This window comes from Gambusia affinis, linkage group LG22 (genome assembly GCF_019740435.1).
Source record: "Gambusia affinis linkage group LG22, SWU_Gaff_1.0, whole genome shotgun sequence".
Classification (NCBI taxonomy): domain Eukaryota; kingdom Metazoa; phylum Chordata; class Actinopteri; order Cyprinodontiformes; family Poeciliidae; genus Gambusia; species Gambusia affinis.
The window spans coordinates 8348533-8362566 of NC_057889.1; the positions used below are offsets into that span (position 1 = coordinate 8348533).

Below are 14034 nucleotides of genomic sequence, written 5' to 3' on the forward strand. Positions count from 1 at the left end.
TGTCTTCAAACAGGCATTTGTTTCCATTTAGGTTGATCATGATTAGTAATTCGAAAATTATTTAAACAGACTTTAAAAATTTATATTTCAATAAGCTCTGACTTGTTTTTATTTTCTGAGTTTATGTCCATTTCGTTTCACAGATTTATTTAGTTATTTGTGTATTCATTCATCTTTGACATGTACTTATTTGAGAGCAACACATAAAACTAACATGCGAATAGAAACAATCAAGACGTGAAATGTTCCACATCATAAAAATGTGGCGGAAACACGAATCAAAACGTAGTACGTCACAACCTCTTTCTTCCACACTATTGGGCAGAATCTATGTTTACTAATATCTGATTGGCTACCTCCTTGAGTTCAGAGGTTAGCTTGTTTGATAACTTATGCTATAGATGAAAGCGTTTTTTTTTGCAGGTTTCTACTCAGTAGTTCATGCTTATTAAAAAGTATAACAACAGTATCACACAGGTGGACTGTCGCCGATGTATTTAGTCTGTTATCAACCTTAAGGCATGCATGTTTTGCGGCAACCAGTTGAACATGATGACATTAGCCTTGTAGCTTCGTCCAGTAATTAGCTAGCTTGGTACTAAGTGGTCATTCGTAAATGACATATTTTTAAAGCTGACCTTAGCTGGCAGTGGGTGTAAAAGCGCTGTATCAGAATTAGAGTTATGGCATCAGTCAGGCTTCTCTGTTTGTTCAATGGGAGGGCTGCAGGCTGGAGCAAAACATTAGCCCGAACTGGCTGGAGAAATGTCTGCAGTTCACCTTCAAGGCTGCAGAGCATGTCAGCCTGGGTCATTGACCAGTATGGCTCTAGTGGAGTTTTGAGGCACACAGAAGAAATCCCTATCCCGACTGTTAATTTTGCACATGATGTGATGATAAACGTCAGGGCGGCCAGTCTCAACCCTCTTGATCTGAATATGAGGGGTAAGTGCTATTCTGGCATTATCAGCAATAATACAAGACCTAATAATTTAAATGAATATGTTTTGTAATTTTTTCCTCTGTAGGGGGTTACGGGGCTACATTGCTTAACTTAAGGAGAGATCCTTTGTCTGTGGTTAACAGCTTTAGTGAGTTTCCACTCATTCTTGGCCGTGATCTGTCAGGTGTAGTAGTGGACTGTGGGTCTGGGGTGACCCACTTTGCTCCAGGAGATGAGGTAAGCACTTCAATACACATCTGTCTTAGAAAAAATGAAGAACAGTTCCAGTGTGTTGCAAAAATATACACAAAGCACCCTTTATTACAAAAACAGAATTCAATCTTCTTTAACACACTGTACCACCCACCTCTTTATTTCCCAATATTTCCCCATTCTACCTTACATAAGTTCTCCAAATTTCTCAAACTGTTAGGAGCTTTCTTATCTACAACCCTCTTCATTTGTGAGATGTCAGATGTTGTTCTGCAGTTAGTTATGCTCTGCTCAAACTTAATTTTTTTTTTCTGACGTACTGATTCTGACTAATTTTACCTGTGATGTTAGAAAGTTAAATCCCTTTGCTCTCTTAGCAGACATAAAAAAATTAGTCTGAAAATTCACTGGTGTTTGAAAATATTCATAGTTTTATTCATTTTTACAAAAATCAGTTACATCTGGGAGAAAAAGCAACTTCAGATCATGATACCACCAGTAATTGTATATTTTTCCGATTTATTCAGTATAGCTTTTTTTGTTGCCTCTTAGAAGCCTCAATTTGTTGTTTTGTTGTCATTTATAATGAGATAAATGACTCTGTACATGCTTATTTTAAATACTAAAATGTGGAATTTATTTGAACTCTTCTCCTGGTTCATGCATTTGTGCAGTGAGACTATTCTAATATTTTCTAATTTATCTGCAAACTATGGCTTAAGTACATGTCAGAAAAGGACAGCCACACTTTATTCCGATTTAAAAGATTTGTCATAATTGATGTTTGCCATAGAAGATTAAATTCTGAAATGAGATCAAAAAATGGCTAAAAAAGACCTCCTTTGTTTTAATCCATTTTTAATCCACCCAAGTTTTGCAACTGGAATTAACCTTGTAATTTTACAAAACCCTTTGAAAAAGGACAATTTAAAATTTCTGTTAACAAGCTATGATGGAACTAATATTTAATTTAAATTTTTAGGCTGTAAAATAACAACATAAAACCTTTGAACAAAGATGATAGATAAATTTATTTTGTGGGATGTTAATATCTGTGGTAAATTATGTATAAGAAATGAAAGCCTCAGTTTCCAGATTAATGACAAGAATAATAGATCTAAAAAAACATACTGGTGCTTTTAGTGTTATTCCATTGTGGAAATCCAGTGGAATAAAAAAACTGGGCAACTGCTAAAACCTACACCTGTTATTACATCTCTTCAAAACATTTCCAGTACTTGATTTTATTGTTTTAAATCATTTATAGCCAAAATTATTAAGAGCCACTTATGGTTCCAGACCCACAGGTGCAAACCCTGATCTAGTCTTCCTTCTTTGTTTTCTTTTCTATCTTCTGTTTTTGAAGGTCTTAATAAAATTGTAGAAATCTCAGTCATACATTTATAATGAGACTGTTTTGAAATGTCTAACATTTCAAAATGGGCTAAGCTCAAAAGAAAATTCTGGAGAATTAAATAATAAAAAGTTTGGAATGTTTATACAATAATTTTGAGAAACCCTGAATATCCTTCAGTTATGTTTAGGAACAAAGCCTACCACAGAACAGTACACTTTTCTTTAGATGGCGACACTAATTGACACCTCAACCTACAGTTTTTGTAATAATCAAGCTGTTGGAGTAATTCTTAATTTGAGGAATAGTGCACAGATTTTCAGCAGCTTAATGCTAACCTGCTTTAACTATTCCAAAACTTATTTTGAAATAGATAAAGCATAGATAATAGATAATTATGTTGAAAATTCATCAGTCTCTTTCTCGATTTGAGATTTAGTTGGGAAATTAATTTTTGGGAATTTAATTTTTTTAATATTCCTTTATCATTGTACAGTGCCCCATTTTTCATCACTAGCCTCACCAGCATCCTGCCTTAAAAACACTGTATAATATATACAGTGTTTTTAAATTCTAAGTCATACTTTCTACCTGCCAATGTGGCCATAAAATTGGATCTTTTTCTAATCTGACTTTAAAGCTTTTCTCCAGAAGCCATTAGGCTTGTCCATGTGGGCAGATTGTGAGCTGATCAGCATAAAAAATTCCAAAAACAAAAATATACATCAGTCATTTGTATTTTTTTTCTTTATTTTCCCAGTAATTTTGGAACCAGTGACATGGCTTTAATGTTGACACAGCCAAAACCGAAGAGAGCCATTTAATCTCACCCCCATTAAATGGCAGCAAATATAATACATAGTCAAACCTTCTGACTATGTATTATAGTCAGAGGGTGACAGTGAGGATTAAAGTGTAACACAGTTACACAGGTTACACTGTTATTATTCATGGTCATTTCTTGGAACTAAAAGATTCTCTTTGGTCGGTTGTTACATTATGTTGACTCATAATAATTACGGACGCCTACTGTGTTGTCTCCCACATGTCCACATTAGTGTCTTCCTGTAGGTTGAAATGTAATTTTGCGAATTCGTCTTCAAGTGAACATGATTAAGGAACAGAAGGTCACGCGAAGATTTCCAGCAACATACTGTTCGCAGCAGTGAGCCGCCCGTTTAAAAATATCCTTTAAAGCAAGTTAATTATGATAAACGGCAGGAACTGTCTTCTACTAGATGGCTGATTAGGCAGACTAAGACACCATGAGTGGGCGGGTAATTTCAGCTGTGTTCACCTTGTTAAATGTCATGTTGGTCCTCTAGGTGTGGGCTGCTATTCCACCATGGAAACAAGGCAGCCTGGCAGAATATGTGACTCTAACAGAGTATGAGGTGAGATATAGAGACTGTTGTATAACATCAGTGCATGCGTTTAAGATTTGTTAGAAGTAATTGTCTGTTTCTCATGGAAAATATAAAAATGTACTGTAGAAAATATTATTTCAAGTGAATGTGTGTTATGCAGTCCTGCTGTGTCAGCAATTAGGATTAGGCTTGTTTGGTGGCAGCAACTGCTGTGGCAGTAATTGCAGACACATAATTTGGCCTGTTTCCTTTCTGTGCTATATTTCTCTCATTCTGTAGCGCCTTTCTTTAGTTGCAGCTCTCTTAGGCTTATTGTGACTGTTTTTGTTTGTTTTGTAGGTTTCCTACAAGCCAAAATCACTGAGTCACATAGAGGCTGCATCCATCCCCTATGTAGCCAACACGGCCCTCTCTGCGCTTGTGAATGCAGGTGGTCTTTGCAGGGAAAACTCCTTGAATAAAAGGCAAGAAGCAGCATGACCTTGGATAAACGTTTCACCTTCCAGACGCTGTTTTTTTTTTTTTGTTATTTACAGAAAATGTAAGTTATGCCTGATGAGGAAGGAGTCATTTCTGTAAGTTGGTGTGTTTAAAATAACTGTAACTCTTCCTCCTCTTTTCTTCATCACAATAATAAACAGAAGACTTAATTTATAAACCAAGTAGTGCCTTGTAAAAATATTAACATCTTAAACTTCTTCAGACAGAGTTTTCTCCGGTAAAGGAGATAAGCTAAGATGTACCTAATTTAACCAGAATTGGGTAATTAGTATTATCATTATTCCTCTTAACAACAAGCTTTGCTGAAAAAAACTATTCCCACAGGAAGATGCTGCCACTACTTTGTCTCACTGTGGGGATGGTGTGTTCAGGGTGATGCGCAGTGGTGGATTTCTCCACAATTTTTCACTGAGATTAAATTAAACATAAGTTGGCTCTTAGGGCTGTTGGTTGCTCTGGATGTGCTTTGGTCATTTGAAATATAAAGTAAATGCTTTCAAATTTGTGGTTTTAACTTGGAATATGTGTGAAAAACAGCAGCGGTTATTGTGAAACAATTTCAAGGCACTAGGTCATATCTTCCAGTCCTACAACTTCCTTTGTACCCCATGATGATGCAGTTTCTGGTGACATCATTGCTTAAATGAGTAATATGGTAAATAACCTGGTTTTTAATGTTCCTCCTCAGAGTTTTGATCACTGGAGCATCCGGAGGTGTCGGAACGTTCTCAATTCAAGTACTCAAATTCATTTTCAGTTGTTGCTGGAATATTTGACTCATTAACCAAATGTTTTTTTCATAAACAAGAGAAAAACTTCTTGCTGCCAGTTTACATCTGTTTTTCTTTTTTATATATGTATATATTTCATATCAAGTTATTAAAAGCTTGGGGTGCCCATGTGACCGTTACCTGCTCTCAGAATGCCGAAGGCCTCGTCAGAGGTCTTGGAGCCGATGAGGTGGTTGACTACACTGCAGGAGATGTGGCTGACCAACTGGACATGATGGAGAGGTGAAAAGATATGGTTTGACAAAAACGTATTTTAACCTATCTGTCAATAAGATTTTGTTAAATTGAACAGCTTGTGGCTGTGCCATTAGGTTTGACGTTATTTTGGACAATGTGGGAGGAGATACGGAGGAATGGGCCATGCGCCTGTTGAAGCCCTGGTCAGGGGCAAAGTTTGTAACGCTGGTGTCACCTTTAATCCTCAACACTGACTCCATGGGGCTGCTAGATGGATCACTTCACACTGGGCTGACCCTGCACAACAAAGCTTTTCAGGTAAACATGAATCGCATGAGTGATTCTGTACACAAGTTATCACCTCTAAATGCACATGAATCTGTATTTGTCATGAATCCATCAGTTTGGGTGTGGATTCATGATCAAAGGTGTCATGCTTAAAGCTCAACAGTGTTACAAGAGAGCTTAGCTGGGAGTGCACACCTGTTCAGACACCTGTAGTTCCCTCTACATTTTACTTCCATTCAGTTGATCAGATTAGTTGAAGTTCAGGTACAACAGGGAGTGAGAAATCGTGTCATCACATGACCAGGCTTCATTGGCTGCTTTTCAGACTTTAGCAGGAAATCAGACTTGGAATAAGAATTTCAGACTTTGATCTTCTACTTTGGTAAAGTAGTAGTGAATTTTGAACATTTCATGACTGCAATACATGAATCACACAGGACAGGGTGGAGCAGCTGTAGGGACTGAGTCAAATTGGCCTGGCCCAATGAAGGCAGCGATGACGGCACAGCTGGCCGCGGTGGGACTGGCTGGCTGTTAGTGAGTCTGTGCATGCGAGGAGATTCGACTTGATTGGTGTGTGCGGTTGTTTGCCGCTGACGCAGCAGTATTTGGTATTTGTTCAGATTACAGCCGACTGACTGACTCTCCCCACCAGCAAATACCAGCAATGCAGCATGTCTTGCCAAGCCTTCGAGGTCTTTTGTCCATGAGAGCAGCCAGCTGGTCAGTTAGGTGGGGCTCAGCTGCAGTGGCCTCACCACCACCCTCTAGCTTTCATCTCATCACATCAGGGAGTTCATAGCACAACTGAGCCCTCTAGTGGTCAATGTGCACATAGCAGGAACCATGTATGTTCCTAGATCGGCAGAACCTTGATCCAGTCTTTAGGTGATCGGTGTCCTGCATCTTTTAGGTGGACTGCTGCTCCTGCCACTCTGACTTAAATAATATATTTACCTCATCAGCTTGTTATAAGCTCAAGATGTCAAGAATCAGTCAGAGACCACTACTGTAGATGTTAGAGAAGTGTTAAAAACATCCCTTGTCATATAAAGCTTTGAAAAAAAAAATCTACTTGCACCTTGAACTGTTTCTATGTTACATCCACAAACAGTAATGGTCGTTTTTTCTTAAACCGTGTCTTCCACTTAACAGTTAGTCATTATTTTTATTTCAGTCTATCACAGATAATTTTGTAAAGTACGTTAAAAATTGTGGTGTAATGCAAGAAGGCTCACTATCTGCCATGCAGCAGAGTGCAGACGTTCTTTCTACACAAATTTAGCTTGTGTATAACTTGTTTTGGAGGCAATGACTTCAGCTTCCCAATGAAATAAATAAAAATCGGATTACTTTCTTGCTTCGAAACACATTTATTGGATACATATCTGCTTAAACGCATAAGAGAAGCAAAAATATGACGTCCTAAAATAATATGGACATTAATAAAGAGACTATTCATTGCAATGTTTCTTATTAGAAATAGCAACGAACCGTTTCATCAGTTGTCCTGATTGTTTCATCTGTCATTTTTGCCTCTACTCTGTTTTGCCTCCTAGAACATAACCTCCAGCGGAGTTTTCTACAGGTGGGCATTTTATGCTCCTGACGGTCCCACCTTGGATGAAGTCAGCCGGCTGGTGGATGCAGGGAAGGTACTGCCTCAGTGCTGCTTTAATATTCATAGCATGCGAAGCTGACATTCAGAGCTGTGGGTGCTGACAGAGTAGAAGAGTTAGAAATTGCCTGATTTGCACAGCAGTAGCAAACTGACAGTGGCCCTCATGCTGTGATGGAGATCATGGAGAGCAGAAATAACGAACATGCCAGGGATTCCCTACATGCCTGTGTTCAACGGTTCCCCGCGGTTTTGTAAATGAGCGAGGATCAAACTCCCGTAGTGCCTCGCTTGGTTTAGCTGGCAGCGTGCCGGCATGCGCTGCTGGGGGGGCGATGTGAGTCGGGCGCCAGGAAACTGTGAATGGATTTTAAAACAGTGCTGAGCAGCCAGTCGCCGAGGCGTGTGGACCCTCTGTCCTTTTGTCCTGGGGGGCTTACAGCTTGCCTTACACTCTGACCAGTGACTGGAAGTTGGGGAACAAGCACACACACACAAATAACAAAACCACCACTCACTCACACACGCCCACACACACACACACATCCACTATCTGGTTTGTAGTGACGCCATTGCGCCCTCCATTCATTGTTAAAGACAAGAGCTGCTGACCAGAATAACAAGCAGAGCTGCCGGTGCTGGACTAGCAGAGGATTGTCCAGCCTCATCACATTCTTAACCTCTCCCTCACATTTGGCACTGCTAAAGCAGAGCTTATTATACACATAAATCACATGTGTATAATTGTATTTCTATTTTCAAAACCTGTCAGTGTGAAAAATATATATATAAAAAAGACAACTTTTATTTCTAATATTTTGTGAAATAAAACAGAACATCAGCTCATCACTTTTGACTTTTAAAGCATATCTCTTTGCCTTAAAGGTTACATCTAGAACTGTAAATGTAATCAAATTGATGGATGCACTTTTTTGTGTGAGATTATTTTTCTGCTATGAAATATTATTTTAAGACCTTGTTATCAGAGGGGCGATAAGTGTGGAGGATGCAGATTTTATACCTCCACTATGTCTCGCTTTTGAAAAATAAAAAATCTGTATTCACCGTCTTTGACTGCAGTTTGTGGTTATAGTCACTGTTTGCAGTGGGAGAGACTAATGTGTTCAGTACTGGCTCATTTTATCCTGAATCCACAAAATAGAACAGAACAACTTCAGTCAAAAACTACAGGCTCAGAAAGCCAGGGGACTCCCTTATGAGGCGTTGAATGAAAAAAGCCCACTGCAAGTCTAGACAGGCAACAGTTCATAATTTTTCCCCCACACCTATTGAATCGATTCTAATTTAAACTTCTGAATTTTTCTCTGCTGGATTATTCCAGATCCTGCCGGTTGTGGAGGCCCAGTTTCCGTTTAGCCAGGTGCCTCAAGCATTCCAGAAGCTGGAGCAAGGTCACGCCAGGGGGAAGACTGTAGTTGAGGTGGCTAAAGACGATGAGTACATGGAGGCCACGGAGTCTGAGCAAAAAGTGCAAGAAACACTGCAGCAAAATTGAAGATGGGAAATTGCCAAGAGAATCCCTCGTGCACTTCTTTGACCTTTCACAATGCTACAATTCACAGCAACAGACTGTGAACTCCAAATGCGAAAGGTCATGAGCAGAAGAAAAGGGAGAAAGCCAAATGATGTTTTTCTTACAGCGCTCACCTTTCTGCGCCATTTTATATTTATAAACGGTGTTTAAATTATGCTGTGTTCATGCTTTATTGAAATTAAAATACATTTAAAATGGTGACATTTCTCAGTAAAAGGTTTCTCAGTAAAAGACTTGAATTTGTTTGTACTCTTTTGTGTTTTCTTGCTGGACTAACATAACTGTGTATTGCATATTGCATGTTTACATTATCTGAACAGAATTTGTTTTTGAGAAAAACTAATAAATTCTCATTAAATCTACCCTTCCTACATTTATAAAATAGTGCTGCATATGCAATATATTTAAGACATTTATTGGCAAAAATAGTTTTACAGCTTTAATAATTCTGGTAAAACAAAAAAGACAAGTGATTATTGCTTGTATTTTATGCAGCTGGAATGTAAGGCAGGACACAGCGGCATGCTGTTACTTACAAAGTAAGAGTGATAACACTGTTTAACTTATCGGGGAGAAACAGATTTATTCAATGGAAAATTTTACACAAACCTAAAAGAAACATTTATGTAGGTTTAAAAATCCAAGTATTTTCAAGTTCCCACTTAATATATGCTTAATGGGTAATAATACATTCTTAGAAAATATACTCTCTGTGTTGACCTTTTTCTTCAAAAGGTTGCACAGCTCTGAAGCCAAATATCGTCCTTTCTGGCCTCCAACAAAGTTCTTCTTATGGGGAAAAAGTTCAACACCGCCATTTAAATGATCTCCACATCCCATCTCTGCTGTAGTTTGTGTTTGTCAAGTGTGTTCATAATCACTTGGTTTTTATCGTAGTGATGTCCACCTGAAATGCAAAACACGTTTTCAGTTAGTATCCAGATATAAGAGTTTATTTGCTTTTTAAATCATGAAGACGTATAAATTATCAATGTAACCCTATTTAAAAAGGATTTCATGCTCCAAATTATTTACCTCATCAGAATTAAATGACTAGGTCAGAGGCAAGATCAATGCTCACATTTGTATGCATATGACACTTCATAACACACAGTAATATTCAATAAGTTAGCATGTTAAAGAAAAGTTAATTTGTTTCAGTAAGTTGATTCACAAAATAAAACATTACACAGATTACAATTACAAACTGATAATTTCAACCCTTTATGTCCAATAATTACTATTTTTCAGGTAGAGGTCATGAAAATATTTTAAATTAGAATATTACATCAGATCAATTAAGAAATACAACTTTGATATAGAAATGTAGGCTTATTGAAAAGTATTTCAGAGCCTGCATAAATGTTATTTTAAAAAGGTACTTTTAATCTGACAAACGAGCCTATTCTGAAGTTATATTCTAATATTAATACAGACGTCCAAATCATAGGTGAAAGCCACAGTTCAAGTTATTACTCCAATATAATGTACAATTTCAGTGTTTAGTCCACAAGATGTCACTAATGAACAGCTTTTTTGTGGGGAAAAATTAGTAATAGAGTGCCAATTGTTCAATTTTCTTTTTAGCATAATGTGTCCAAATGAAAATTGTAAAAGCACACAACATTAAGGAACATTATTGCATTATTATGAAGAGTGATGGATACAGTAGTTAAGTTTCAACCTGAAATAATTGGTTATTTGTCTAATAGTGTTCCTTGAAAATGAACCAATTTAACTTTTTTGCATTTTCTTATTCTTGCCCTGCTTTACAAACACAAACTTCAATGTCTTTTTTATTGGGATTTTAAGTAACTGACCATCATGAAGTATAGTGCTAATGTGAAGTGGAAGGAAAAGGTAGAGCATGTGCTGAAGCTACAGTCCTTGTGGTTGTTCTGGGTTCCACATGCAGCCATTTGCTGCATGTCTTCCTTCTGGCTCTCTCCTCACTGTTTCCTGCCAGCATACTGTCCGATAAATGCCACTAATGCTAAAAACATCTCAAAACTTGGATGCCATTAGCACTCACATCTGTAAGGCAGTGATCTCAAACTGCATTTCTCAGAGGCACACCCTGCTTCAGCATACCTTGCGCCAATATTAGCTCATTAGCAATATTGACTGTATACTACTGAGGCAGTATAGGTATCCATTTTCACATTTTCCCAGAAGTGATTTATTTTTTTTTTGCCTATATCATCTTTTGGTATATCTCACCCGGAACATTAGCAGGAGATAGGCATCAGCAGCCCTCCCGACCCCACTAGGGAGAAGGGTGGACAGAAAATGGATGGATGGATCTTTTGGTATAAAGAAAGTGGGTTTTTTTGGCAAGGTAACCTTTGGAAAAAAAAAAAGACTTTGGCCATTAATTTAGGAAGGTGACGATATGATGGACTGAGTAATGACCTGTTCCTGTTGTTAAATAATCTTCCCTAACAAACCTCTGATATATTAATAGTACAGCCGTGTGTCTCATTATAATCATAGCTATGAAAATCTTGCTTTATTAATCTTCCACTTCATAGTGATGAACCACTTTATATTTGTCTAACACATAAATTAGCATCAAAATACATAAAAATGTTTCATTGAAATCTGTAAAAATGATTTAAAAAAATTCTTATTTCATTAGAAATAATAAAATAATTTCATAAGAAATAATCTCCAGTGGTGACTTTTTTTTTTTTACCTTTTTAGACGTGTAAAATAAATAACTTGGACTACCTATCTTTTAAGATTCAAGAGTCACGTGTCAGGCTTGGAGGCTCACCTTTGACTTCCAGGACCAGATCAGCGTTGGGGCTGTAGCGGATGAAGCCTTCAGGGGTGATGCTCCAGAGGTGGATTTGGTTGTTAAGCTCCGGCGGCGTGAGACCAACTCGGCTTCCAGCAATCGTGACACTGCCACTTGGACTCAGGCAGCACTCCTCCAAGAGCTGGATGCAGGTAATTAGAAAGAAACAGCAAACATCTTTGTTTTATTTCCTTTATTACTACAGAAGAGCAATATTTTGGCGTACCAGTTATCTGGAAAGTGATCATAATCTCACAATCTGTCTTCAATCAGCTATTAAGAAATGTTTATAACAGTTTTTCTGTTATATAAGACATCAAACTTGAAAACTTCCACATTATTAGGTCTGGAAACACACCAGCAAACAGCATGCGCTTTCCTTTTAGATCAGAAAAATCCAATAAAGGTTAGGAACATGTGAGTTGATACATAAAAGGAAATAGTTCTTTAGTTTCTGTTGGGTTCACAGCTACTGAGTCAATGGAGTCTGAACAACTCCTTTTACAGCCATTTCTTTGTCACATTTAATAACATTTAATTAAAATCACAATCATCAAGTCAGACCTCAGAGAACATGTGAGTAATGCGTACGCCTGAGGCGCACATCTCTCTTAATTATGTCTTGAAAATGATTAAATATCTGAATTAATTTCCATTCACTCCAGGATTAAACTCAATAATGGTCTTTCCAGTACAAAGAATTTGCCTAATCTCAGTTTTCGTTTCAAATTTGAGTATTACATTAGTTTCATTTTTCAAAGTTGCTGAAGATTGTCCCGGCCTCAAGATTCCTGCACATTTACCTGATGAAAGCTACACACTGTCTTAGACTCAAACGTCCAGGGCAATGTTTTTGGTTGTACTCTTTTGAGCTTAAGCTTTAAATCTTTATGGATGGATGGATAGACGAGTCTGTCAAGAGGGACGACATAAGAACTTATACCAACATGCTGACTGCAGATTGAATTTTTTATACTCTATTTTCTTTTTCCATACTTATTCAGATTTGGGATATAATGCAATAAAGTAAATTTTTTTGGACTGTGTAGAAGCCCTGCTGCCCTTTAGGAACAATGCATACATTTGACATTACCAATATAACAATGACCAGCTTGTACCTTGCAGTGTAAATATCCCTTCTGGTAGGACCATATCTGCTCCACGCCGTCCGTCTCTTCAGTTTCTTGTATCCGCATAAGTTTGACGTCATCCAAATCACCAGTCACTGACATTATTAGACCCGTCTGCCGGTTTCTTAAACGGAAGTACACTTGCTTCTGCACACACAAGGAAAGACATTTAAGGTGTGAAGATCAGAGGTTAAATGACATTTGCTATTGGATTAAAAGTGTGTTTTTTTTCTTTCTGAGTTAGGTTTTAAAAGTGGTAATAAATCAAAGTAAAAATTCATCAGTCTGGTTTTTTTTGGCCAATTTTCTTTGAGGTCCTTTTTAACAAGGAGTAAAACACAAAAAGCAGAACGGTAAATGTAGGAATTGACCATTTATTCTCATTTCTGTTTCAAAGTGTCAGATTCAACTGATTTGATTTTTATTAAACTAACAGTCTCTCAAAGTACATGCTGCTGGTTAATATGTTTATAAAACAAAAATCCCAGGAGCCTTTAGCTTTGTCACATTTACATAAAAAAAAAGATTTTTCAGTATCTGATCTGCCGATCTGCAGTTTGGTGATTCCAATCTCTCTCGTGAATCTCCAAATAAAATGGATGCCAGGAACAGATTTGTCTGGTACATATGTATGAACACAGTCTTTATAAGTTGATATTAAGTACAAGCTTTGAACGGCAGTAGGTATGACACAGCGTGGAGCAAACCTGTAGAAGAGGGCGAAGAGATCCAATTTTCTGCCAGCTGCTGAACTTCCGCCAGTCGGGAACCTCGCCAGGTTTCAGTAAAATCTGGCCACCCCTATAGTTGATTCCCTCGTATAATATCCACCTGATGCAAGACAAAAAAAATAATAATCAGAAACAAAGACAAATCTTACATCTTGTTTGATTACAGCAAAACCCACATAAATAAATATCACTTCAAGATGAAAAGGGAAGTATTTTTCCTCTTGTGTCTTCATATAAATGCCTTTGAATAACTGCTTATTCTCAAGACAGCAACACATGAAAGGGAGAAAGACAAACTGCACTTATGCATCCAAAAATATGTTCTTAATCTTTATCAGATTTTCATATTAGAAAAAAACTATAGTGCTGTACATTCCCTTGTGTGTTTTTGTAATATGAAAATAATCAGTTTTGTTAGTTATGATTCATTTCCTGGATTGAAGCCAATAATTGTTAAAAATATTTGATCTGTGAATGATTGATGAAATGAGAGACCACCAACCTCTCTAAGATAATCTGTTAAAAGGTTCTGAGTTAATCCTGATTTTTGCTCTGCAGTGGGAATA

The 14034-nt window shown here is 37.4% G+C and overlaps 2 protein-coding genes across 4 annotated transcripts in view; one reads left to right on the forward strand and one right to left on the reverse strand.

Moving 5' to 3' along the window:
• Positions 1 to 353: 353 nt before the first annotated feature.
• Positions 354 to 9050, forward strand: LOC122825788 (reticulon-4-interacting protein 1 homolog, mitochondrial-like). Of its 2 annotated transcripts, none has more exons than XM_044107344.1 (9): positions 354 to 945; positions 1029 to 1180; positions 3836 to 3904; positions 4217 to 4341; positions 5067 to 5115; positions 5255 to 5391; positions 5481 to 5664; positions 7194 to 7289; positions 8595 to 9050. In XM_044107344.1, exons 1-9 carry the CDS (start codon positions 684 to 686, stop codon positions 8766 to 8768), a joined length of 1248 nt encoding a protein of 415 aa, XP_043963279.1. In that variant the 5' UTR covers positions 354 to 683; the 3' UTR covers positions 8769 to 9050. The 2 variants fall into 2 exon arrangements, with proteins under 2 accessions (XP_043963279.1, XP_043963280.1); XM_044107345.1 differs by having other exon boundaries at positions 5300 to 5391.
• A 153-nt stretch (positions 9051 to 9203) lies between these two features.
• Positions 9204 to 14034, reverse strand: part of LOC122825786 (beta/gamma crystallin domain-containing protein 1-like) — a 33624-nt gene continuing 28793 nt past the window's right edge. For both annotated transcript variants that reach the window (XM_044107343.1, XM_044107342.1), the window contains 4 exons: positions 13445 to 13568; positions 12726 to 12884; positions 11584 to 11749; positions 9204 to 9714 (listed from right to left, as the gene is read on the reverse strand). In XM_044107343.1, the coding sequence (XP_043963278.1) occupies positions 9626 to 9714; positions 11584 to 11749; positions 12726 to 12884; positions 13445 to 13568 (538 nt within the window). In that variant the 3' untranslated portion in view covers positions 9204 to 9625. The remainder of the gene's footprint in view (positions 9715 to 11583; positions 11750 to 12725; positions 12885 to 13444; positions 13569 to 14034) is intronic.